This window comes from Astatotilapia calliptera, chromosome 15, assembly GCF_900246225.1.
Source record: "Astatotilapia calliptera chromosome 15, fAstCal1.2, whole genome shotgun sequence".
In the NCBI taxonomy this organism is placed as follows: domain Eukaryota; kingdom Metazoa; phylum Chordata; class Actinopteri; order Cichliformes; family Cichlidae; genus Astatotilapia; species Astatotilapia calliptera.
The window spans coordinates 37342046-37369981 of record NC_039316.1 but is presented as its reverse complement, the minus strand read 5'-3'; the positions used below and the strand labels follow the sequence as shown (position 1 = coordinate 37369981).

The 27936-nt window shown below is 40.0% G+C and overlaps 1 protein-coding gene across 1 annotated transcript; it reads left to right on the top strand.

Annotated features, from left to right (window-relative positions):
* Window positions 1-259: 259 nt before the first annotated feature.
* Window positions 260-10459, top strand: vtg3 (vitellogenin 3, phosvitinless). Its single transcript, XM_026142852.1, has 28 exons — window positions 260-380; window positions 819-839; window positions 949-1100; window positions 2201-2452; window positions 2532-2693; window positions 2790-2938; window positions 3023-3173; window positions 3293-3450; window positions 4352-4517; window positions 4606-4731; window positions 5023-5241; window positions 5531-5748; window positions 5849-5943; window positions 6047-6171; window positions 6249-6350; window positions 6443-6562; window positions 6658-6847; window positions 6947-7034; window positions 7150-7335; window positions 7588-7678; window positions 7773-7941; window positions 8124-8233; window positions 8325-8399; window positions 8620-8820; window positions 9336-9481; window positions 9636-9774; window positions 9878-9970; window positions 10166-10459. Exons 1-27 carry the CDS (start codon window positions 275-277, stop codon window positions 9962-9964), a joined length of 3804 nt encoding a protein of 1267 aa, XP_025998637.1. The 5' UTR covers window positions 260-274; the 3' UTR covers window positions 9965-9970; window positions 10166-10459.
* Window positions 10460-27936: the final 17477 nt, after the last annotated feature.

Here is a 27936-nt window from a genome sequence, read left to right as displayed (position 1 = left end):
ATAATGCTTTTCTACAGACACACTGATTTTGGGCACTGGGGTATCTCGTAAAAAGACACTTTGACACTTTGACCAGAGAAGCCGGGGATCAAACCAGTGACCTTCCCATTAACGGACGACCTGCTCTGCCCCTTAAATTATCTTTGACATATCATCTGTGTCGCTCTGACAGCGCCACGGGTTAGCACGGCCTCACTTCAGAGAGGGTGTGTTTATTTTATTATGTTCTTTGGCCTTATCACACGTCTGATGTGCTCTGAAGGATCAATGAGTAATGACAGCTCATGCATATAAACGGACAGCTCTGAAACCTGATCTCCACTCCTCTCTCACCATGCGGGGTCTTGTCTTCTTCTTCTGTTGCCTTGTGGCTCTGGCCAGTAAGTATCATTCACTCAGTTCTACTTGTAGGAGGATAGCACCCCCAAACTTAATAATCTTCTAACTTCTCTTGAGAAGTTTGGGTAAGAACATCCAAAAAGTCCCTTGTGAGTGTCTTTTATAGAATTGTTGTACTGTTATTGTCAGGATTCAGGTTTATTCAAGCAAATACTTAATACCTGGATAAGATTAGAACAGAATAGAATACCAATTGATTTAGTTGTCTCTGCTAACGATACTGGACTATTCTTCTGGAGTTTTCAGATTAAGTGTTTATTAGATGCCATGTGTGTCTTTTAACATCTTAGAAAAACACTGTTGTTACTCTAACAAGGTGCCTGATTGTAGCATTATGTTGTGTAGCATTGACGTAGACTCATAGTGTACCTTGCAGTGTGTTATAATGCTTACACTATGTTTGACTTTCTTGCTTTTAGCTTGCCAAGCTGCTCGTTATGGTGAGTCTTTTTCTTTAATCTTAATCATAAATCCATCATATAATAATAATATTCTCTTCCAAATGCTTTAAGTTAGATGGTATTTAACTTTAATAAAAACACCTTTCAGATCTCACCCTGAATCACAGGAAAACCTACGAGTACAAATATGAAGGAGAAGTGAAATTTGGATCCGGCAAACCCAACCGAGCCGAGTCTGGCGTGAGGATACAGTGCAACATCAAGATCTCTGGTGAATCTCCACAAGTATTCATTCTTCAGGTGAGAGTCCCAGCAGACAGTAATATAAATCCACACACTGGTTACTTAAAGTTATAAATGATGGGCATTTCATCTTTAGTAGGCTTGATTACTGTAACAGCATCTTTACAGGTCTACCTAAAAAATCAGTCAGACAACTACAGCTCATTCAGAACTCTGCTGCTCGAGTCCTCACTAAGACCAAAAAAGTGGACCACATCAGTCCAGCTCTGAGGTCCTTACACTGGCTGCCTGTCCGTCAGAGGATAGACTTTAAAGTTCTGATGCTGGCCTATAAAGCTCTGAATGGTTTAGGACCAAACTACATCAGTGACCTCCTGACCCAGTATGAACCTTCCAGATCCCTCAGGTCATCTGGATCCGGTCTTTTATCAGTTCCCAGAGTCAGAACCAGACACGGAGAAGCTGCATTCAGCTTTTATGCTCCTTATATCTGGAACAAACTCCCAGAAAGCCTCAGATCAGCTGAAACACTCAGTTTATTTAAATCCAGGTTGAAGACTCACCTGTTCTCAGCTGCATTTGAATAAAACACAAAATCCAAAAATTTCAAAACTTACATTTTAACTACTGATTTTATCTACTGTTCCTTTTTTTCATTTTAAATCATGCTTTTGATTTCTTTTTGTTTTTTAATGTCTCTGTAAAGCACTTTGAATCACCTTGCCGTTGAATTGTGCTATATAAATAAACTTGCCTTGCATACACAGCAACACAATGTTGGCCAGTTAATTTGAAACTTTATTTATAAATCCACCGAATAAACATTATGTAATCATCACTATAGATTCTTCAGAGGTCAAATGAGTAGACACTACTGAGGCTTCAACACCCTGACAAAATGATTTCTTTAAGACATTAAAGCAGGTTCTACTCTAATTTCAATGTTTGCACACCTACAGCTGTGCGACGCTGGCTATGTTCCAGCATCTTTCTGTCTTCTGCTTTACAATGTTATAACTACAAAACTGTGAACTTGTAAGCTAATGATACTACATACAAATGACAATGTCTGCACACTTTTGTAGGGTCACACGTTATTCGATGTGTTTTGTTGCTCAAATCTGAAAAATATTTCTTTTTTCTGTTCGGGCTTCAAGGTTTCAGACGTGACCTTCGCAGAGCTCAATGGCATCACAGGGAAAAGTGATTTCAGTCAATGCCCCAAGCTCAGTCAGCGTATTGCTGCCCAGCTCGCCAAACCTTTCAAGTTTGAGCACATCAACGGCCATGTTCGGCAAATCCAAGCAGCTCCTGACGTCACTGAGACCACTATTAACATTGTGAGAGGGATGCTGAGTTTCTTCCATGCAACTGTCAAGACCTCACCAACTGTCTATGAGCTGGAGGAGGTAAGTCATCAGTTTCTGATTTTTTTAGTCTACCTCATTAGTAAGAATGTCAATAACACAAGTTTTATTTTGCGTATAGGTTGGAATACATGGAATGTGTCCGAACAACTATGCTACTGAAATTAACAAGCAAACAAACAACATGAACGTCACTCAGGTTGTGGATATCGACCACTGCAGAATTAAAGCAGCAATGCAAAACGGAATGGCCTTTGCTGTCCTCGACAAAGAGACCAAACAGGTTTGTTTGTCTCGTCGTAAATGCAGCTGATTGTGCGATTTTAAATTAAATCCAGCAAAATCATCTCCGTTTCTGTTTGCATATGCTCCAATCTAGAGAGGAGAATCTATGATTTCTACTGTGCAATACCTTTACACCATCCAACCAACAGAAGAGGGCGGCATGGTCAAAAGTGCTTATGCCCTCGAGCAACAGCACTTTAGTCCCTTCAATGTGAAGGGCGGTAGTTTCAGAATGGAAGCAAAGTAAGACAAGAAGGCATCTGCATGTTATACCTGCTAATTAACTTTAGCTGCTGCATAACAAATAAAAAAAACCTTCTCCTGCAGGAAGGAAATGGTACTGATTCGTGTGAGTGAGGGAGGCAAACCTGCCAACGTCGGGCAATTGCAAAACAGGGGCGACATCGTGCATAAATTAGTGAACTCCAACGCTAATATCCCTCTTGTGATGCAGGACCTCGCAGAACCAAAAGCTAAGGTAGGGATCAACTGGTGTAGCAAAATTTCCACCAGAATACAACAAAAAGAGTGAAATTCTTCATAGTTAAACAGCTAAAATCAGGAATAACTGATGAAAATCTCTGCCCCTGTTTGCAGGCTATTAGAATGATCAAACAGTTGGCTGAGGATCATAAAAATCAGATTAAGAAGGAAACAACTGAGGACACCTTAAAGGTGTATCAGCTTTTGCGAATGCTTCAGGACAGGGATTTGGATGAGATGTGGGTGGAACTGGCAAGAAACAATGAACACAGGTGAGTGTTTGTGAGGTGATTACAAAAAGTAATAATGTAGCAATTTATTTTTTTTTTGCTTTTTTTGTCCAAAATTCATGGATAACAATAATGTCTGATAAAGAGCTTGCACATACTTAAAATATATATTCTTGGAAATACCAAAAGTGGACAGCTGAGACATAAACCCTCTGTCGGGTGGTGGTCAGACACATTTGTTATGCACTGAATGCACTGTGTAATACAATTGTGATTCAACAAAATACTACTTAGTTATACTACTGCTACTACTTTAGTTATTAGTTTTTTAATACCTATTTAATTGGAGTTTGGAATTTAATGGAAATTCATCTGCATTGACAGACATATGTGTAAAAGTTGCTACATTTTCATGCTTCAAGGCACTAATACTCGTTGAGTATGCTCATTTGAATGAATGCGGTTGATGGTGTTGTAAATACAGCCTCTAACACGGGATTTACGACAAACTTTATGAGTAAAGCTGCAATAAAAGTATCATTATTAAGTTATTAGTTAACTTTTTGTGAATATCTTTGTACCCAGTGAGAACATGTTTTTTTAAAGCTCAAAGTGAGACTCTTTTACGGATAACCTTTAAAAAAGCTTTTCATTATGAAGAAGAACATTTTTCGAGGCTACCTCTGAAGCCTGATGCTGATCCACTTCAGCTGATTATCCTTCGACTCAGTTCAGGAGGGATTTAGTGCAGCGCATTAACAATGAGGAATAGTTTAATATTATGCGAGGCATAAATGTAACAACTTAATTAAAACCTTATAAATATCTTTTGTAACATTTTGGTATACACCTTCCCTTCATCTGTGTATTTGAAGGATAATCTTTATCTGAAGTATTTGTGTATGTATATTAGCTCTCTTCTCTCTTCTTTTTCACTTATTAGACGCTTTTTCTTGGACATGGTTGCCGAGATCAACGACGACAGAGTCCTCAAATTCCTGCACAAGAGATTTATTTCAAAAGACGTGTCTGCAAATGAAGCTGTGCAAACCCTTCTGATAGCTATGAATCATCTCCAGCCCAGAGCTGAGCTGGTTGAGAAGGCTAAAGTGAGTTAGCAAAGCTGGATGGTGATCACGTAACAAACAAAAAACAACAACAAAACGATCACCTAAATGACATGTCGATCTTTCGCAGGAAATAATGAACATGGAATTCATCAAATCCAATCCTCATTTGTGGACTGCTGCCATGTTTTCTTTTGGCTCTCTGGTGTACAAATACTGCGCATATCATTCACCATGTCCACAAGCTGCTGTTCAGGTATTCACACATCAACAGGTGTATGCTATGTAATGAGAAATTATCTGTGCAATGGAGTGTTAAGGTTTTGAGATAACTATTTAAGTAATATTTCAAATTTAACTAGAAAAAATCATTTTGAGCTTAAATATTGAAATAATACTACTTCAAGTACTGTTTTCCCCCAAATTAACCATTATAATTAGAAAAGATCTGAGATTACAGTCGAGATCATCCATGTGTAAAATGATAAAGCAAGTCAACAAGCATTTTTGAAAAAAATGTTAAACATGTATTTGTTGTTTTAACTAGCCACTGCTCAACCTTGCCAATGAGGGCCTGAGAAACCACAATGAAACTAAGATGTTCATCGCTCTGAGAGCTCTGGGCAATGCAGGTCATCCAGGCAGCATTAAAACCATCACCAACTTCCTCCCTGGAGTCGCTGCCAACCCCGTAGACGTGTCGTGCCGTGTGCAGAGCGCTGCTATGCAGGCTTTGAGACTGACAGCTCGCAGAGATCCCTACAGTGTAAGAACATTACATGACATGCAGTTGTTGTTGTTGTTGTTTTTAATATATGCAGATAACTTGCGTTTAAAATGTCACATTTTTTAGGTCAAGTGAAGTATTTCATTCTCTTAACTTAGACCGGTAAAATCAAGTGGAAAGCGTCTTCAGTTGTCTTTCAGGGCTCACTGAAACTGAAAAGAAACTGTGCCAGAACATAATAGTTTTTGTCCTAACAGTAGCTGGCAAATGTGTGAGTTTTGACCATGGTTTCCCCAACAGCTGATTATTATATTGCTTATGTTTTCAGGTCCAAGAGATTGCCCTGAAAGTGTTCCTGCAAAAGAACTGTGCCCCTGAGACAAACATGATGGCAATCATGGTCATGTTTAACACAAAGCCATCAGCGGCTCTTGTCTCCACACTGACTGCACATCTAGAGAGAGAAAAAGACATCCATCTCGCTAGCTTTGCATACTCTTACTTGGAAAATATAGCTAGATCCAAGACTCCAGACAATCACAATCTGTGAGTATAACAATAAAAAAAGGGGCTGTATCTTTATCGGTGTTGCTTTTGCTGGTATATTTTACATGATATCTAATTGTTTTTGTGTTTTCTGCTAAAGTTCAATTTACTGCAGTCTGGCTATGAAAAGCCTCGCTGCCAAATTTGGACGTCTTAGCTACAACAGCAGATCATTCCGAATGGACATGTTTGATGGTGGGTTCAAGTTCACCAATAATTAGACCACTTTTGAGGACTTTAAGTAAATACATTTACACTCACATTATGAAAATGACCATTTTTGCTTTTCCAAATGCAGATGATTTACTGATGGGGACATCTGCTTCATTTAATATGTTGGGAGGTCCAACAAGCGTCTTGCCCACTGAGATCATATCACAACAAAAGTATTTTGCCATCGGTAGAATCATGAAGCTAATGGAGGTACAGAGTCATATAATATCCTTCAAATAACGTTTCCCAAACACAAACTGTAATCCTGTTATTTCTTTTGATTCCAGTTTGGTATCCGTTCCGAAACACTCAAGCAGCTGATTGGCCCCAGCATTCCTGGATTTAAAGGCGATTTTAGCTTCAGCGACTTTCAGGCCATTTACAATGTCGTGAGTATTACATCAAAGACGTCAAGGGAAAAATATCAGCTGTACTATGACGCCAATTGATGTGGGTGTCCACTGTGTCGTGTCATTTTCAGCTTAAAAACTGGGAATCGCTGCCAAATGATAAACCGATCATTTCTGCCTATTCACGCTTGTCTGGACAAGAGTTTTTCTTTGTAAACATCCAGAAGGATCTCCTTGAGTACATCAAAGCGGTGAGAATAAATTGGCAGAGACACTGCTGATCTATTAAAGACACATGATGCCTTGATACCTCTTACAAGATGCTGTCCTGTGATTTTGCATGTAGGCTGTTAGTCCTTCTGCACCTAAAGGAACCCCTGTGTGGGCTGCCATTGAGCAATTGCAAAAAGGACTTTCATGGCATTGGACGAAGCCTTTGTTGAATATTGAGGCTCGTTTGTTGCAAGCTACCACCCTGGGTTTGCCAGTGGAGATTGCCAAATATTATCAAACAGTCACCGGGATCACCATTAACGGTGAGGAATAAAACCTTATAACAAATGGCAATCACATTTGTTCATTATTGAAAAATGTACTTGGGCTAAACATTTGTGCTTCTTTATGTGTGTCTATAGCTAAAGCTGCAATAAATCCACCACAAGCTCAGCATCTCGGAGACCTGATCAATGCAGATATTTCACTGGAATCTGAGGGTGTCGTGGGGTAATTTAAATAGATAGATACCCAGTGTATTTGGCAACTATCATCAGTATATGCGACCAAACAATTTTTTTTGGAGGTGCAAACACTAACTCTATCATTACACTTTTTATTGTAGATTCACAAAAGATTTCTGGATTTTCCACGGGATCAACACAGAGCTTTTCCAGTGCGGTTCAGAGATGAAGAGCAAAGCTCCCGTTGAGCTGCCAATGAAGCTTTCTGCCAAGATCAATGTTGGAAAAAGAGTTTTGGAACTTGACATGCCCGCTTGTAAAAATGAGTTTGAACTCATTTCATTCAGGTATGTCAAGATCATGATTATGTCCCTCTACAGCTCTAAATACATTTACTAGATCAATTACCAACCACTCTCATTTTTTCTTTACTTTAGTCACTGGAGTGTGATTCCTTTTACTTTATATAAACTGGTCACTCCACTCCAGCTCACACTGGAACTCACAGGAGCTAAAACACAAGAATGAGTGCTTTTCATTCATTCAGATTCATCAAGAAGCTAAATGTACTAAATAAATCCGACATTTCCATTTTACAGCTCCAATCTGTATGCAGTCTCAAGGAACATTGGAGATCCAGAATCCCCTAAAAGGACACCAATGATACCTGATGAATTTAACTCCCAACAGGTACAGCCAACACCTTTGGAAGATTACTGTTACACGTTCATTTATTGAAAACTGGCAACAACTTCTTCTTGATTATTGTTTTTCCTTCAAACAGCAGCCAACACCAAACAACTGGTGGCGAAAGGCAAATATGTGTGCCAAGAGCAGCATGTATGGAGTGGGTGTCTGTGTGGACTATGACATCAGGAGACAGTATTTTAACAACGAATACCCCCTCTACTCTATAATGGGATTCACCCATGCGGCCATCAGAGTAGTCCCAGGTATACACAGCAAGTTCAGTGCACCATATGCACAGATGACCTTTATGTCGTGCTTCTTCACTCACATGAGACACATGAGACTACTACTTTTAAATGTCTTTTTCACACATATAACCAACAAGAAGGCCTGTGTTAGGTTATAAAGGTATCCTGTGCTCATGTAACCTGATGCACTTTTTTAGCTGAGGCGACCAAACCTGTGGAGAAAATCCACTTGGAGGTTCAATGCAAACCCGCCAGTCATCCATTGACCATCCGCCATCTGTATGAGACTATGAGGAGGATTGCACAGGTATTTGAAGACTTCTGTAACGTTACATGTGCATCACCTCTTCCTGTCTTTTATCATTTAAAATTTTCCTGTTCCCATGTTGTGTTTACAGGAACGATCCCAGGAGCAATCAAATTCCGCATCAAATGAACGGGAAACCCGTAACAGCCAAGAAATCATGATGGATGTACGTTAAATAGGCAAAATACAGAGTACTCTGCATTTTAATCTGACATGCACTAAAAATAATATAATATACGTGACATATATGTATATGTTGACTTTGCAAAAAACACTTCCCTCAGCTTTATTTCATCCATCTACAATAATTCACACTCACTTTGGTATTACTATAAATTTAAGACATAACATGATTAATATAAAGTAAGTACTGTCTCATATCTTAGGCCACAGCACCTCAGCCTGTGGTCAGCATCAAAGCCATTGCCATGAGTGGTAACCAGAACCTTGAGGGTTTCGATGTGACCCTGTACAACCCATCTGAAGGAGACACTCTGAAGGCCCAAATGATCATGTCCCATATCGGAGACGCCGCCAACTGGAAGATGTGTGTCGACGCTTCTGCACAGTCTCCTGCTAATGTTAAGGTAGAAAACCTATGAAAGCAAGACTTTCTTAGTGATTTATGTTTAATTTGATGTGTAAACTGCCAGGACTTCATTTAATGGCATGGCATCAGCAGTTAATGTGTCCTGGTCACAATCATTGTCTCAGTAACTAAGGTTTGGCATGTTTTTTATTCATGTCCACGGCCTCCTTAAATCACTGGGGAAAATATTCCTTAGCAGCATTTAAAAAAAAGGCTGGTGTCATTATGTTCCCATATTTCTGCTCTCTAGACAATAAAAAAGAGTAGTTAATAAGCAATGGCATGCTACTTGGAAAAGTTTTAAAGAGTAATATTACAACAGTTTGGCATTAAAAAGTAGCAGACCTTTAAGCTGCTGAACATATAAAAATCTTGGAGTAGATAATGATGTCCTTATTTTTTAATAACATACTTTTCCTTCTTTTTAAATGTGTCATATTTTTTAAAAGAAAGCGCTAAAGCCATGTGTTTGTTTGTGGAGTGGTGCTTCAACGTTGACTGTGTTTGTTCTAGGCAATGATTAGTTGGGGAGCTCAATGTAAGCCCTACAAAATATCGGTGATGGCTGCTGCTGCACAGTCCCCTGCTCCCAGGCAGACACTTGAAGCCAAAGTAGAGTGGGCCAGTGTGCCAGAAGAGATGGTGAATTACTGCTCCAGGTGAGTTTCTATAAAATGTCCAACTTCTACCAAGAAATAAAAGCTGTGACAAGTTAAATGATTATCATGAGGAGAGAAGATTTGACATTCTTATCACCTTCTCAACCAACTTCCTTGAAATGTTTTTTGTGTTAATGGATTTTATCCACTCCAGAATGGAAAGATACATCCCAGGCATGGCTTTGCTTTACGGCTTCAACCAGACATCTGAGAGCAATGCCAACCAGGAGGTTTCTGCATCAATTGTATGTGCCTCATCCGACAGCATTGATGTGACCATCAAACTTCCAAAGGTTTGACAGGAAATATTGACTACATACGATTATATATATATAAACCTTCATACACTGTAGCTAATCATTCACTGATGTGTCCTTTCTTCTGTTTCGTTAAAAGTATACAGTCTTTCGTCAGGCTGTTCCACTTCCATTTTCATCTACCAGTTTCTGTGTGGAAAACACAGAAAGAAACGAACAAGCCTAAAAATGTGTAAGCAAACGAAACATGTCTGATTAGGAAAACTGAGGGTTCACTGTAATCGGCTGAGTCTTTTTATGTTAATCCTTGTGTGTTAGCATTGGTCTCTGTGTTTGTGTGTGTGGCAGTTGATTAATTTTTGTGAAAAGAACAAATGAGGAGCTGTGCCACTTTTGCTTACTGTCTAAAATCTGTTTTCTGTTGCAGAAGGACATCAGAGCACAGATGGGAGCCAGATGCCTCGTCTCACAGTGATAACAGCGCGACCAAAAGCTCACCACAGTGATGAAACTGAGGAGCATGAAAAATGTATCAGCAATCTGTTAGATGTCACCAGTTTGGAAATAACCTGTAAAGGTCCTGATTTATTAATTTGAATGCATGTTATTATTTGAACACCATCAACTGAACTGTGTGAATTCGTACCTACGAGTACGCTCACTGTGCTTGAGTTACACTTTGTTTTTTCTGATTCTGCTACAATAAATGTTTGTGCATCCAGCAATGTGTCGAATCTTTTTTCTATTTCTATTCTATTTGTACATTTAAGTGGCTAAACTGTAGTTACACAGTAGCTGGAGCTCCTCTGTCTCTTGATTAAATGTAATTAGCAATATAACCGAATATCTCACACATGCCATCGCAGTAACGGAGGCATAATCCACGCTTATTGAGGCGGCTTTCGGCTAAGTAAGAGTGCAATGAGCAGTACTGATGAAACCCCTGGAAATCTTCTCTTTTAAATTAACTTATAGTTAGAGTCTTAACCATATTTGATAACAGCTGTGCAGCCTCTCTGGCTTTGTTTGAAAAAGCAACTTGAAAAGCATTATATAAGAAATTATGCTCATCATTATTCCTTGCATCAGTAAGGCCTCCTCAGTATTGGGGCCCGATCCTTCAGACCGTGAGATAGCTTTTTCCCGAAAGCCATCAGACCCCCCCAGGTCACTTTACATCTCAATTGTACATTTTTGATTGTTATTAACCCTTGTTTACCTCACCTGTATATTTACTCCCCTTACCTCAGTCTTAAAGTGTATATTCATTCTTACTCTTCCTATATTTTACACTTAATGGAACTGGAGCCTCGTTGTCTCGTCTCTCTATATACTGTGCTGTATAGCGGACAATAAAGTTTACTTTGACTTTGAATAATAGAAGATGATGTGAGCAAAGCAGAAACCCTAACAAAATTAGCTGGTATGTAAGGTCCACATCATGTTGGACTCTGTCTTTTGACTTCTTTCTGTCATAGAGTTCATAGGATGCTCAGCACATAAACTGTCTGCTGCACATCCATGATGAACACGACATCCTAAAGGTGTTCTATTGGATTGATAACTGGTAACTGTAGAGGGCATTTAAAGAAGCCAGACTGAGTTGATATGAGCTTTGGGACATGAAGCCGCTTCCTTTTCTTAGCCTACAGGAGTGGCACCCAGTGTGGTCTTCTGCTGCTGAACCTCAGCTGCTTCATGTGTTGTGAATTCAGAGATGCTCTTCTGCATACCTTGATTGGAACAAGTTGTTATTTGAGTTACTGTTGCCGTCCCATCAGTTCAAAGCTCTCTGGCCATCCTAAACTGCTGGTCACTGAACATTTTTTCATTTTCAAATTTTCAGTTTCAAACTGTAAACCTTAGAGATGGTTGTTGTAATGTTCTTATTCCTCTATGAATAAAACATCAAGAATTTCTCCTTGTGCTAGCTTCAGCTAGCTGTTTATTGTTTTTCTACCAGCGATCACTTTCTTCTTCTATTCTGTATATCCGTCCCACAAGATTTCGCAGGTCTTTCCTCCCCACTGCTGTCAGACTCCATAATAAAGACTTTAACTGATCAAGCACACACATCCATACATATGCAATAATACTAAGTGCAATAATCCTTTCTGTCATCGTTGTATTTTTACTCAGTTGTATATAGTATTTGTATTTGTATTCTATTTTTATCTTATTGTATATTTATTTTATTTTATTCTACTGTATATAGTATTTTATTTTATTCTATTCTGTACAGTTGTGTACTGTATTTATTCTTATTGTATTCTAATTTTTGCCTCAACTTTTGCACTGTCCACTTCCTGCTGTGACAAAACAAATTTCCCACGTGTGGGACTAATAAAGGTTATCTTATCTTATCTTATCTTATTGATTCCAGAGCGCCCCCTGTGGGTAGCTTCAACAATAGCAGCTATCATTACGTCCCCTTTCCAAACAGGTTGGTGTTATAATAACCACAATTCCGAAGAGAACTGTGTACTCTGTAACATCTGAACATTCTTGTCTAACATTCAACATGTTATAAATTGTGCAACAAACTACATTCAGTAGTGTTTTTTTATATAACCAAAAGTTGTAGCACAAGTCAAACAAAATAAATCCAAATGTATATGAACCAAATGAGTCCCATACAGCCCTCAAACACATTAGAACTCTTCACCTTTGACAACTTGAACAGTCAATAACACATTATAACTCAGCAGGTCTCAAGTAAGTGTGAACAATTACTATTCTAAATGAATTATTATCATTCTTTACCACAACAGTTCACACTTGTTCTATGAGCCTCTCTGTAGGTTTCTTAGGTCTGGTAGACCTTCTCAGTATCTCAGACATTGGGGAAGGTGAAGGAGGCTCACTGTGGTGCTCAACAGGGTTAGCACCTCGCTGTTCAGTTCCAGTCTCTGTGTCCTGATGTTTAACATCCTGTGTCTTTAACAGACTTCTCCGGTTTTTCTTAACACTTGTCCATTCTCGGTCTGAACAGCAAACGATCTGGGTCCTACTTTGCTGAGAACTGTTGCCTTCCTGTCCCAGAAATCTGGACCTGCAATCCTCACAACATCTCTTTCCTGAAGCGGTTCCAGACGCCTTGCAGTTTTGTCGTAGTTCCTTTTCTGTCTGTGCTTGAGTTTGTCAGTCAGCTTGTTGTCATGTGCATTGTCATTTTCCTTGGAAATGTGTGGAAGTGTGGTGCGTAGCTTGCGATGCATGAGTAGCTCAGCAGGTGATCCCCGCACTCCAGAGATGAAGCTCTGTAGCTTAGCAGAGCCAGGTAAGGGTCAGTCTTGCTTTTTTGAACAGTCTCTTTACTATTTGGATCCCTTTTTCTGCCTGTCCATTCGCTTGGGGATACAAGGGACTAGAAGTGATATGCTGAAATCCATATTGCTTTGCAAAGTCACTAAATTCTCTACAGTCATATTGTGGACCATTGTCACAGATGACACACTGTGGAATTCCATGTCTGGCAAAAAAGCCCTTCATGTGTGTGATGACTGACTGTGCTGATGTACTGGAAAGCTGTGCCACTTCTGGACAATTAGAATAGTAGTCAATCACCAAAACATAGTCCTTGCCATCCAGATGAAATAAATCCGTGCCTACCTTTTGCCATGGTGCATTGGGTAGATCTGCTGCCAGCATTGGCTCTTTTGTTTGTTTGTAGTGATGTTTGAGACATGTTTCACATTTCTGTATCATCTCTTCAATATCCCTGTTGATGTCTGGCCAGTAAACTGCTTCTCTCGCTCTCCTTTTACATTTCTCCACTCCAAGATGTCCTTCATGGATATGCAGAAGCATGTCCTTCCGCATGGATTGAGGGATGACAATGCGGTTTTGTCTCAGCACCAGCCCATTAGCCATGCATAAATCAGCTCGCACAGAGTAGAACCCTGGACAGACTCCCTTTGACCACCCATTCTGTATATGGTGGGATACTTTCTGCAGCACTGGATCTTTTGTCGTCTCCTGTACAATTTGCTGCAACATGACATCTGATGCTGGGAGTGAAGCACTTACCATGTTTACATGTGTTTCAGCCTCCTAGTGCTGTGTAGTGCTGACTAACCTGTCACCACTTGGTGCTGGCGCTCGGGATAATGCATCTGCGAGTACGATATATTTCCCAGGCGTGTAGCTCAGCTCAAAATCATAGCGCTGCAACACCATCATCACGTGCTGAATTCTGGGTGACATGTCGTTGAGGTTCTTTTTTCTGATCGATATGAGAGGTTTGTGATCAGTCTTTGCTGTAAAGGTTGGTAATCCATATACATAGCTGTGAAATTTTCCACACCCAAACACTAAGCCCAAAGTCTCTTTTTCAATTTGAGCATAGCGTTGTTCAGTTTCTGTCATAGATCTGGACGCATATGCTACAGTTTGCCACTTGTCTTTGTTCCTTTGGAGCAGAACTGCTCCCAAGCCATCTTTTGAGGCATCTGTTGAAATTTTTGTTGGCTTTGATGGATCAAAGAATGTCAGGACCGGCTTCTCATACCGGGCCGTCCACTCGAACACTGTGTTGAGCTGTAGCGGCTCCCTTAAGCATGCTGTGTTGGAGGTAAGATTAGGAATGAACTTACCCAGAAAGTTGATCATCCCCATTGCTCGCAAGACACCTTTTTTGTCAGTGGGTGCAGTCATATCCAATATGGCTTGCACCTTTGACTGATCAGGTTCCACCCCTTCACTTGTGACCTTATCTCCCAAGAAGGTCATCTCTGAAACACCAAAGAGGCACATGTCTCTATTCAGTTTAAGTCCATTCTTGTTAACTCTCCACAAAAGAGTCACCAGCCTTTCATCATGTTGTTGCCTTGTATTTCCCCAGACTACGAGGTCATCTATGTAGACTCTGGTGCCTTCCAGCCCTTCGATCAGGGACTCCATTGCCCTGTGGAAGATCTCTGGTGCTGATTTAATTCCAAATGGGAGCCTCAAGAAACAGTAACGCCCAAATGGTGTGTTAAAGGTAGTGTACCTGCTGCTTTCTGGGTCTAGCCTCAGCTGCCAAAATCCATGTGATGCATCCAGTTTGCTAAAAAACTTAGCTCCTGCCATTTCACTCATATCCACAGGAGTTTCCGCACCGGAAGTAGCATATGCTAACGTGCACATAGTCTATGGTTGTGTCCAAATTCATGGGCTGCATCCTCCTGAGGCCGCATTTGTAGACCGATTACGTCACAGCGACGCGCCAAAGGCTGTCCAAATTTGTAGACTCCTCCGAATGCAGCCGACAAATGCGTCCTCCTTTTCCCCGAATTTGAAGGATGGGTCGGGTGTGTCCTTAGTGGCCCACCTTATCCCAGAATTCATAGCGCGGCCCAGCCAAACTTCAGTTTCCGGCAATGGCGGCCGCTACTAAGTTTTAAAATTACTCTTATTCATCTTTCTGGGTCACAAAATAAACTTTTAACATATTTTCAGGCGAGAAAGTAGCTGTGTAAACTTCAAGTATCTGCTCGGTTTATCAAGACACCACATATTTGCAAAAGTGCTTCGATGTTTTCGGAGACGTCTGTTACCCACCAGCTCGATAGCGAGCCGAGAGCTTGAGGGTCACTGAAGCCACCGAGAACAGCACAACTCCCGGCACATCATTTTCAGATCACCGCGGACTTTCGCTACTTGGGTTAAACGTGATGTATAAGTCACTTCGACAACCTAAAAATGTTATTGTTGGGCTTTTTTCAGTGTTTTATTTGTTTGTGAGTAAATTGGTTTGGCTGAGATTAAAGTTATTAGATTAGATAAAATAAAACTATTAATCCCCCTGGTGGGTTCCTCCTTGGTGTTCACACAGCTGAATAAACATCAAACAGAAAACTGATTAAACAGAAGTATGAGACAGTCGAGAATTTACGCCAGTGTCCTGTTATATTTTAGATAGCAGGGAGCAGACGGCCGAGTTGATTAAACTCCACCGAGATAGCGGTGACGCTAATCAGAAGGCTAGACCGTCCAATTTCCCCAGCCGTTTACTTCCAGCCTACCCGACCTTCTGAGGACCCGGCCCACGTAGACCGCGAAGGCCGGGTCCTCGGGAGGATGCAGCCCATGAATTTACTGCTGTTTGAAAGTCCTCCAACTTGCATCCACGTTTCCAGTCAGTTTCAACGGACTTGACGGTTTTATTGCATCCATCTTGTTGCATTGCTTCTTATTCTTGACCTGTCTCCTGGTACCATGTAATGTTCTTATTCCTCTATGAATAAAACATCAAGAATCTCTCCTTGTGCTGGCTTCAGCTAGCTGTTTATTGTTTTTCTACCAGCAATCACTTTCTTCTTCTATTCTGTATATCTTATTGGTTCCAGAGCGCCCCCTGTGGGTAGCTTCAACAATAGCAGCTATCATTACACTTGTGTGGAAAAATCCCAGTAGATCAGGAGTTTCTGAAATACTCAGACCAGCCCATCTGGCACCAGCCACCATGCCATGTTGAAAGTACCTTTCTTTCTCATTTGGATGCTCGGTTTGGACTTCAGCAGCTTGCCTTGACCATGTCTACATGCCTAAATACACTGAGCTGCTGCCACACGATTGGCTGATTAGATATTTGATTAGATAGAAATCAAAGCTGGCTGTGACTGTATCCTGTTTTTATAGCACTAAATGCTATGGGTGAGTTTTGGAGTCAGTAAACTGGATTATAAATGCAAATTTTGGGACTTTTGCTGGAGGAGAAAGATATTTGCAAGGTCTGTATGACCTGCTCTGTTTGTTTGGTAAACTGACCCAAGAGGAGTGTTTGCACATGTCAGTACACAACAGCACTGTGAATGCCCTTAAAGTTCGTTTTTCCATTCCATTTCCATTTTGGAAAAACAAATATTTAGATGGCTCGACTATTTAATATTAACATATTTTTGTACATTTTTCATAAGTGTGCGGATACGGAGATACGGCTCTGTGAATAGATGAAACCGTCTGATCCGTCCCACATTTCGAATCTGAGTTTTGACAAATGGGATGTGTAAGTAGCCAAAAATCATGATTGCCTCCTAACAAAGGACTGGTTGTCCTAACTACTCCTGGCTCCGGTTCTCCCGCTTACACTAATTTAGCCAGATGGTGTTGAATTGCAGAGAACAGACACTGCCATCAAAAGCAGAGCAGAATGAACACAGTCATAATGCCACCATTATGTCCTATTTACATCCCTAATATCCTGCAGGCTGTCAAGAGTTGGTTGACAAGATGATTGCAAATTTGTTGTCCCTTCGTCAAGATCCACGTCACCTCCTGTTATTTAGGGGATCAGAACAACCTAACCTCGTGCTGACATGACTTCACCAGATCAGCTGGTAGTGAATGACTGATCTGGTCATTTGGAGGAGGAGGGATTGGCCATCACCTCCTTTTTACTGCCACTCACTCTGTAATTGTGGCATGCCTCATTACACAGACTATACCAGCCCGACTAAAAGCCATCTGAGAGTAGCTGATAATAAAACCATGGCCACAGACATTTTTGCTGTTTTTTGCTCTTTTATGCACAATGTGGAGGATTGCTGCAGGCACAAGGGGTCAATGCAGCTTTTATTATAAAATAAGAGGCAACCTCTTATCAAATAGATTTAATAAATTAAATAGAGTATGGATTATTTGGGTTGGACAGATTTTAGAAAGCCTCGTCACAGTGTTTTAAAAGATGAAAATGAAATCATGTTTCCAGCACAACAACAGGTTACATGAACATGTGGTGTGTGAGCACTAGAGGACAGTGTTTACTAAATATTAAAATATGCCTGGCACAGTGCTGACATCCTGGCACCAGTATTTGTTTAGCTCACAGAGAAGGCTATGCAGTGGATGTTGACATTTTGAGGGTAGATAAACATAACGTGTTGGCACATTGAAGTGCTCCAGCAGCTCTGGATTTTAAATAGAGGAAACCTTTAAACATTCCTAAAAACAGATTTTTTTATTTATTTCTTTTTTTACATTTGACTGTTAACTCATTGCACACTGAAATCAAATTGCATCTGAAGTTGTAACTAGCAGGTAATTATGGCTTATTTTCAGGAGATTTGCAAATTTCCTTACTAACCTGAGCACAGCTGAGAGGAGAGCGCTGTCACATGTGAGACACTGTAGCTGATACAGATTTCTTATTAGCAAGAGGAGCCGGTTTAGTCTCAAGTGAAGAAGAGAATTAGCGAATGATTGATCAGGTAATTTGGAGGAGAACATAAAGTGGATTGGTTTTTGAAGAGCTTCGCATGATCACATGAAATGCCCTTCTAATTTAAGATACACAAAAGCAAGGCTTACATAAAGCGAGTGGGTGAGAGACTGGTTATATCACTGACATTATCAAGTGGGCACACCTTGTCACTTCTTGACACCTCCAGAGGGCTTAGAATCTGACATAACACTCGCAGTTAGTCTTCTGTGGATCTCACATTAAAAAAAAAGATAAATAATATAAATAATTTAAAAAATCACAGTCTTACCAGATGAGCTTGTTGCCATGCTCTCCAACATTATTAGGAAAATGTTGTTGCTCTGCACTTGAGTAGCTGTGCAATGTTTTCAGGGGATGATTTAAAAGCAAATCTTTAGCTTCTCCAGAAAAAACGCAGAGCACCACTGAAAACATTAGTATTATCCCAGAAAGATCAGAATAACGGCACATGTTATGATCATATCATAATAAGTGGTGCACTGTCATGCTGTGTTATTGCTATGACTTTGAATAGCAGCACTGGTTGAAGCCTCTAAGGGACTTTTGTATAAACAGAAACTGAAGTCAGCCGATGAAAGTGAGATTTCCATGCTGAAGGCTGTTTGGTGCTCAATGTTTGTAAGCACAGAGTTTCTATTTCCACTGAATGACTGCAGGTCACCAAGTTAGGAGTCTGTTTAATGCTAATAAAGGATGTGCTGTCATTTTAAAGACTACAAAGGTATAGTTTTACAATAGAGTTTTCAATTTGAGATCACACAACAGTCAGTATCAGTATTTGCATGCTGTATCAGTATATTTTTATGCGATTCAATTCAATTTAATTTATACGGCAAAAAGAGTGCTTTATATTGAGAGGTAAAGACCCTACAATAATACAAGGAAAACCCCAGCAATCATATGACCCCCTATGAACAAGCAGTTTGGCGACACTGGGAAGGAAAAACTCCCTTTTAACAGGAAGAAACCTCCGACAAACCAGACTCAGGAAGGGGCGGGGCCATCTGCTGCGACCAGTTGTTTTATTTTTATTTTATTTTATTTTTGTAGCTTCTATTTGTGCATAAAAGAGCAATGCCACACAAAAAGTATAAGATATAAACATATTTTTGTTTGTTTATTCATTTTATCTCATATATATTGAACAATGTCTACATTGTGCTTTACGTTCAAAGAGTTGTTCTGATAGAGCTGCCGTTTTGTTTGCAGTTAATTAATGCAAGAAGTTTACTGTTACGGGTATAATTAGGTTTGTTTCTCAGTGTCAATTTAGTGACCACTGTGGTTTCCTTGGAGCTGTGAGAGCTGCAGCAAGTGCAGTGTTTCTGAACTTTTTAAGGGCTGGTATAGACGTCCGACCTCTGTGATACTGAACAGGACAAGTTTCAGACTTTGATTTCCTATATTTTCCATATTGAAACGTTTCATAACACCCCGTATTTGAGATTGTGTCCGGAAGCTCTGCCAAATCAAACTGCCTGCTGTTGTGACCCCTCGTGAATGAAGGAGCAGCCACAAAGAGCTTACCTCTACTGTACTAGTTCTTAATAAATTGGTATAGCAAACTTTAATGCTGTTGTAAGCAGACATAGTTGTTATCTGGTGTATTTGTTAACAACTTAACAAAGCTAATGCATACTATTAGTTAATGAACACTCAAAGGGACCTATTATGTTCATTTCTAGCTTCATATTTTCATTCTTTGAGTCTAGTGGAGCATTGCATGATTCAAAATAATCCTTATTTAATTTAAACTAGGCCAGTAAGAGATAATGAATGGTGGAGGGCATAACACAGGCAGCAGAAAGTGGATGTTATCCACTTGTGGGGATGATGATGCCCGAATGCTAGAATTTTCCACTGATGAAAGCGAAGCAAACACTCAGCTGGCAGCTGAATTCCAAATCTTGTGAACCTTTAAAAGCGTCTTATAGAAATCTTGGCGTATTTGCTACATTAGTTGGTATTAGTGGTCCTATGTGAACATACATTTATTAAAAATGTCAAATAGACACAGAGGATGAGCATTGTTGTTTAACTCAGTTGTATTTCTTCAAAGTTTTTCTCTGGTAAAAACGTCATCTCTGCATCTCTTGGCATGATGTGCAGTGTCCTTAAGAAAATGAGGAAACTGGACAAGTGGAGGACAAAAGAAGAGGTGGCAGGCCTGAAAAACTATCTATTGCAGATAGCTGAAAGGCACATCCACTTAAGATCTGACAGAGGACCTGACGATTGCGTCTGGCCTTTGGTTGATCCAGCTGCTGTTCACCTACTCATCAGAAATGGTCCCAGTGGAAGGGTGGCTGTCGAGAGGCCCATCTCAAGTCAGGGAAACAGGGAGTACAGATGCAAGAACAGGATGGAAAATAAATGGGAACAGCTCTAATGGAGTCATCCAAATTTGAAACTTCTGGCTCAGATTGGTATCAGTATGTGAGTGTCTACATGGTCATGGTTTAGGGCTGAATTTCAGCCAGTGGTGTTGGGTTTTTGTCAAACCTTCTGACATTATAAACACAGAAAAGTACAGCCAGACTTTACAACACACTCTGCAATCACCATGCAACACAGACGGCGTTGCATAGTGGATCAAAAAACCAGCCAACATCCAAAGAAGATCTTTGAGTTTCCTTCAAGAAGCCTGGAGATTTGTTCCTGAAGACTACTTAAAGAAATTACCAGAAAAAGAGAGATCAGGCTCCGTTGGAGAATAAAGATGGCCACACCAAATATTGACTATTGTCAGTACTCACATATTGCATTTCCACTTATGTTTGCACACGTTTCAATAAATCGCTGTATCTATCTCCCATTTTCCTGGCAAAATATGAAGAAAAGCAGGGCAGTTTTTTGCACAGTTCTCTATGTTGAGCATTTCTATTCAATATATTTCCACTATTTCCTTTTGCAGGAGTTTTCCTCTACATGAAGAGTTTCTGTGCCTGTTTCAGCCTGTGATGTAAAATTCAATACTATGTGTGTGTGTTATTGTGTGATGTCTTCCAAATCCCATCTAGTACCAAACACAAAGGCAATTTTACTGAGGCAGCTTTAGCTTCCGTAATAGTTTAGGATTATCCTCAGCTATCCAAAAAGTAGATCACACATCCATAAACCCACTGGTAGCCCCTAGCTGCTGCATGGATTCCTCCTACCCTCTTGGATAAGACTACTGTAACCCAAATCCTATCAATAAGAAGTCTTCCCACCGTAGAAGTATTGGTTAGGCGTCAAAAACTCTGACAAAGTAAAAAAAAAGCTACGTGAGCGCTCACATCTGACTGCAGATCATTGGCTGCACGGTACCAGCGTTAGCAATTATGCATGCACGGTTACACGCCTGATGTAAATTTTAGTACGACTTAGAAAAACAAAACTACTATACAGCAGTTATAATAAATGTTTTTATATTACTAAGACTGCATGACTAATTGTAAGTGAGACGAACTGTTTTTAGGGATGCTAATTATCACCTGCAGAGCTTTACAAAATCTTTCAGCTCATTTTTTGGTTCTCTGGTTCGCTGTCTATTTTGATTCAGTCTCACCACTCTCATCAACCTTGTTCCAAGCAACAGCGGGCAGCTGTTTTAAAAGGAAATCACTCTATAAAAAGAAAAACTACCTGCTTTCAGATATTTCTCTCGAGCTGGTGGAGGAAAAAAGGACTATAGACTTACATTGAACAAGGGGACAGAAACATGACTCCAAATTCACGCCAGTGGGAATTTATAAATGTTTCAAAACTGATTCATAAATTAGGCAGCTTTGATTTAACGTACCGCAGGGCAGCTGCGGCTCAGGAGGTAGAGCAGGTCATCAGAGGGTCAGTGTTTCAGTCTCTGGCTCGTCCAGACCCGAAGCTTGAGACTTAACCCCAAATTGCCCCCAGTGAATCTATCATCGTATGAGACTGTGCAACAGATGAAAAGGAATTAAAAGGAATTAAATGCATAGAATAAAAAACTGTCTAAAAGGACGAGGGTGACTTGTAGTATCAAAGCAGCCTAAGTGCTCAATAAGAGTAAAAAATGTGCTGCAGACAGACAGACAGACTATTTATCACCTCAGAAAAAGCACTGGAGACGTTTCAAGATGAAAACATTTGCAAATGTTGACAAATTGGCTTCATTCCTCATTTCTGCCTGCCTGGTTATCATCCTGTGGTCTTTTGACCTCAGGTCCATTGTAACTTGTCTATAGACACATCAGAGCTCTAAATGCTACGTGCCCCGTGCTCTTTACTGTTTTGGCATAATCCTATTGTTTACAGATGGAGATGATGCTTTTTGCATTTAACTGTGTATGTGTTTGTATTTTTATTTATTTATTTTTGGATAAAGAAGTCACCTAAATAGTCAGCCACCAGGCGGGGGCACTGTTGCGCTTAGCGGCGCCGCAAGAAGCCCCTGCTTGTGGAGCTTTATTTTCTATTTTTACTTCTTGTGAAAATTTGATGTCTTCTTGTGTAGATCAGTGCCATTCTCCTGTTCCAAACATATGACCCAGAAATTCAGATTTACACACACACACACACACAAAAAGTGACAGAGAGTGATCAAATTTAAATACACAAACACACAGAGGCAGCCAAGCACCCCTTACACAGCATCCCTGTGTGTACCATTTAATACAAGGATTTGTTGGGACTCACAGGGTAGCCTGTTGTCATCTGTCTGTTGAAGACTGTTTAGCAGATTCATACAAACACCATAACTCTTTTTTAATGCAGATATGTTTCATCTAAATAAAGAAAGAAAAAGAAACAGAAAAGATGTGAAAAATCTGACCCTCTGCCAAAACAGGTAACTGAATTCCCATTTCTGTCCTGTGAAACGATGCTGCTGCCAAGCCTTTTCCTGCTAACTGCACAGCAAAATTAGTGAAACTGTTAAAAAGTAATGGCGAAGTTGTTTGGAGCATTCAGCAACTGAGAATACTGCAATTCTTCATGTGCAGTCTTACAGGCTCTGTAGCTATCGCAAAAGAAGGCCACTGATCAGAGTGCCCGTGAAGAGTGGTTGCCATGGCAACCTCACAGTTTATCAAGCTTTAGGCAGTGAAGAGAAAGAGGTCTGTCTTGCGTGCACACATGTGCACACACGTGCGCGCACACACGCACTCACACTATAGGCCTACAGCACAATAAGATGGAATACATGAACACTTGACTGGTAATGAATCTGCATAGCTTGTCTTATTATTTTCAGCTCTCAACAACATGAGATTAACACGTTAACTGAAAACATGCTTCTATAAGTAATTCCATCAGTCAACTTCTATTGTGGTTAGCAAACATAAATATATAAAGCCTACATACTGAGGCGAGCAGGTGGCAAGGCGACAGGGTGATTAGAGATTAGCTGCATGACTGGAGGCTTGCCGATTTGATCCCTGCAAAGACCAGAATTTACTCAATGTTACATCCCGATGTTTTGGCTTATTCAACCATACTGTAACAAGATACAATTAAGGATTTTTCAGTTACCCAATCAGAATCAAAATTATAAATGAAGCAGATTAGAAATTGTTTGGTACAACCCAGTATTGTTGATATTGAGTACCACAGCTATAATAGAAATCTCAGTTTGCAGTGAAATTGAATGGATCAATTACTAGAATAATTTGATATTTTCTTGCAAAGGCTTAGATAAGAACATCTATACCGCTCTCATGCTTGTGTGTTGCGATGCGAAGCTCACACCAGATTGGAGTCAAAGGAAAATGGCTGAATGGACTAAATATGTAGACGAGTCTGCTTTATCTGTTCCTGTGTTGCAAGCATTTTCTTTGTCTGCATCTCTTCTCTCTCTCAGACACACACAGTTTTGTATGTCACTGCCATTTAAAGGCGCCTTTTTGCAGATAAATGCCACTATGTAGTTTAAGTAGTTTGACGGCTGCCTGTTTATAGCTTCATGTCTAAAAAACGTTGCCAGCAAAAAGTATGAAACACATGCACACTCAGTGTAGTCAGCCTAAGTACATTTTGCAGTGATAAAGCAGCTGAGCTCACAGCTAATGGAGTGACATCGTAGATCAGAAAAGCAACAATTTTGAAACCAGTTTGAAGTGTTTACCCTTCTTAAAATATTTCAGACTTATGTTGGTATGCAACCGAGCTGACATGGTAATGCTTGAAGGACTGTGTGGATTATTTTTATCTCACTAATTGGTGAGAGCAAGTGTTTTAAGGCCCATTGGAAGGTAAAACATGCTTCATTTCTACCCCTTCCTTTAATTATGCTTTTTTCTGAGGTTATACTAACTGAGAACCTGTGACAGTATCATAATTCCTAAATGGCCACTTGAGACTGGCTACAAAAGTTAGGCAGCACTCATGGACTCTCATGTTAAAATGATTCATTTAGGAACAATTAAGAAAAAAAACATGATAAAAACTGCTGCACAAGAGGGTTTGTTTGTTTTAGTTTTAGCGCTTACCTGTCTAAACTATATTAAGGCTTACAGCTGCAACATAGCTGTGAACCTACAGTAAATGAAGGCAGGGTACTGACACAGGTTCATGACACAGACCCTGATCTTCAACAGGTAACAAAATCAATGATGAGCAGTCAGGTTTGCAGCACTGTAGCCTCCATTTCTAACTGTGCACGTTTCTAGAATGAATGAATGCGGCGGCAGCTTTAAGGTCTCTTTGTTCTGGCATCTTTGTTTTGTCAGTATTGTATTCAAATGTAAACACTGAAAGAAAGCTCATATGTTTGCCCTCATTAGCACAGATATTGGTGTTAGCACGTGGGACCGTGGCTTCAGGTTTACATTATTAACTGGTAAATATGTGACAATGTGTTCCATTACGAGTCTCCATTTCTACCTGTACATGTCTCTTCACTGGTAATCACTTTGAAGTCTGAGCTGCTTTTCACCCTTTTGTGTTCATACAGAAAATGACATTACCTTTCAGGTCATTTCACGGAGTAACTTGAAAGTAATGTAACAAGTAATGTAACTTAGTGTACTGTAAAGTATCTAGCAAAATATTATACATTACTTCAACCTCCAACAACCTCTCGCCAGAGAAACTGGAATACGAATTCTTCCTCAGCGATTGCTGGCCACCAGGGGGTTACTGATCAGCCTCTGGACATGTGGGACTGAAGCTTTAGCAATCAACTTCACAGTGACTGCACATTTTCCCTAGCAACCAGTGGTTACCAGGTAGTTACCCTCCAGTTTCTACGCCTGTTTGACCGGGTATTTACTGGCGAACTTTGCCAAGATTCGCTAACACATGGCCACCAAAATGGCCACAATGTCAAACTCAAAGGTTTAAAATGCAAACCACGGGGCATGCCATGGGTAAGACAGGTTTGAGAGCATGTGCGATTGGTGCCTTCAGCTAGCTACAGGTTGTATATCACCTTAACAGATTCAATAAATATTTCAAATGCAGGCCGGTAGAGCAGGCACAATACAAAGTGTGTGGCTTTTACAAACTGTGACAAGCCCGACACAATACTGTTATATGATGAAGCTACAAATGTGCTTCCCCAGTCAACTTCATTTGACACACTGTTAATGAGAAATAGCATAATAAATTATTGTGTCACCATGTAAAATAAATGAGAGAATTTCAATTTTGCGACTAGCAAACATTTTTAGACACCCTGAAAGATGTGCCTAATCTGCACCGTGGTTGGCATTTTACCGCAGGTCTGCTGTCAGGTCTGCTCTCAGTGAAGCAGAATGATTAAAGAAGCAGCAAAGTAACACTTAACACAACACCTTGACAAGCAGACGCTGGTCTCACCGCTTCAGACATAAATAGGTCTAATCTGAAAACACACACGCACACACCAGGATATCTGCTGAAAATGGAAGCGACAAAACAAGCGTTCTGTCATACACGTAAATATCATAATCTCTCTTAAAGAGCGCTTTGGCAAACTTTACAGTGGCACAGGTAAATGGCGCCAATATCAGGTGCCAAAGACAATTTATCACGCTAGAGCAAACACTTGCCAAAAGGCTGGCTTTCTTACATCATGCATATTTTACCCACATTCTCACACCAATCTTTAACGGTGCCATGCTGAGTGCATCATGTGTTAACTGTTTGCACGACTGTCGTCAAGTCAGGGAACAGCAATCATCTTTGAGCAACATACACCAGAGCGGCGACTGGATTTGGTAGAGATTTTTTCAGTTCTCAGCAACTGTGGAGATCACCTGACTTGCTCTAGAGCACTGAAGCATTTGTAATGCTGAGAGAAATACTCCAGTTTATTTGGTTCTCACCGTCATGCTCCCTACTGCACAAACTGTATTCAAATGTTCCTGATGTCATTAGCTAAAAATGTCTTCTTAGTACTGACATGTTCAGCCCTGTCCTTTCATATCCAGTGATGTCAGAGAACATCTCTACAGTTTGCCGGCATACAAGCAAAACCAGCCGTTTTGATTACAGTGGATTTATTGACTGCCGCGGATAGAGAAAATTATGTCAACAAACCAAACTTCAGTCATGGGAATTACTTGTTGAACCCTGTGAAAGAAGTCTCACTTGACTGATCATTAGCCTCCGTTTAATAGTTGTGGTTAGAATAAATGACATATCACAGGAACTGTAAAACCAAGAAAACCAATTAAGACTTAAAAGTCACTGAATAGCTATAATTATTGTGTGTATTCAAGTACAGTAATAATGGGCTTGCTACTACTAGACTCGGTGAAGAAGTGCTCTTCTCGTGTTCATTTATACTGCCTTAAGGCAAACACAATATCCATGAAGGGAATTCTTTAAAAACTTGCAGTGAATGAAGTGTTTGCAAACCTTAACAGAATGCTTTTTCACACAACCTGCATCTAACATGTTAAAGATTTTAGCACCTGTATTTTTAACAGGGTTCTTCAGGTTTTGTTCAATTATTTACTCTTACACAGATGAAATAGTCGTGTAGAGATGTGAAACGTGCACACAAATCTCCCCAGTTCGAGTCATTGTGCTTTTATGTTTGAGACCCTGAGGCATTCATGGTCCACAGAGGAAGAATCCACAGCCACTGAATTCACGGGTGTGTCTTGAGGGGGTGGGCGACGGTGGGCCGCTCACCTACCGACCCACTAATGAATAAGCGACCCAATATCACGGCAAAGCGTGTAATAGACACGCCGCTCCCACTTTGCTTCTTTGCATACAGAAGTTCCTCCACCAGCAGGAGGAGAAATATAACGTATTTAAAACCAAGAAGTTGGTAGAGAGCAAATAACATATCAGGTACATTTAAGGCTCCTTAATCACCAGAAACGATTAAGCTAGGTGGCTAATCTAAAGGGAAATCAGAGTGTAGTCATTTTAATTAATGATTTGTTGTTTTTGTTGTTTTTGTTTTTTTATTGTCTATTAATTTTAGTTGTATTGATGATGTATTTGGCTTCTGTGAAAATATATGTTTTATTGTAAAATGTATGTATTGTGATTGTAAGCCCAGAAGGGACAATGGTTGAAAATTAGCAATAGCTATAAACGTACGTGCGTTACATCAGTTTCATGTTTTGTGCTTGGACACTGTCCCTTTTAAATAAAAAAAACAATATTAGAAATAATAAAATACCTCCTTCTGCTCTCACTGCAACTTGTGTATTTTTAAGTTATGCTACTTTCTGCTTCCACTCTTTACTATATTTTGAATGTAAATATTGTACTTTGTATTGCATACTTGTTATTTACAGGTTTTAGTTAGAAAATGAAAACAACATTATATCGAAACTCTTGTACAGCTCTTATCACATAAAGTGAGCTTGAAGCATGCCCAGTGGTTTCTATGACATTTTCTACACTGTCTTTATTTTTTATTAAATACCACCCCCCATCATGTCCTTGGGCCCGCCTGTGTCCCATTCATTAAAAAAATCCTGAAAGCGACCCTTACTGAATTAAAATTAAATCAATGGAAGCAATATCTTCTATTACTCTGCAGTGAGCCAGTTTCATGCCTGTGTTTTGGTAATTTACTCCTATATACG

What these genes read in the sequence shown, in the direction of transcription:
- vtg3 (XM_026142852.1), top strand. Translation starts at nt 275, where the DNA reads ATGACAGCTCATGCATATAAACGGACAGCTCTGAAACCTGATCTCCAC. An exon ending in TCGCAGAACCAAAAGCTAAG is followed by an intron (nt 3,174 to 3,292) that starts GTAGGGATCAAC and finishes CCCTGTTTGCAG; the next exon opens with GCTATTAGAATGATCAAACA. An exon ending in CCGAATGGACATGTTTGATG is followed by an intron (nt 5,944 to 6,046) that starts GTGGGTTCAAGT and finishes TTCCAAATGCAG; the next exon opens with ATGATTTACTGATGGGGACA.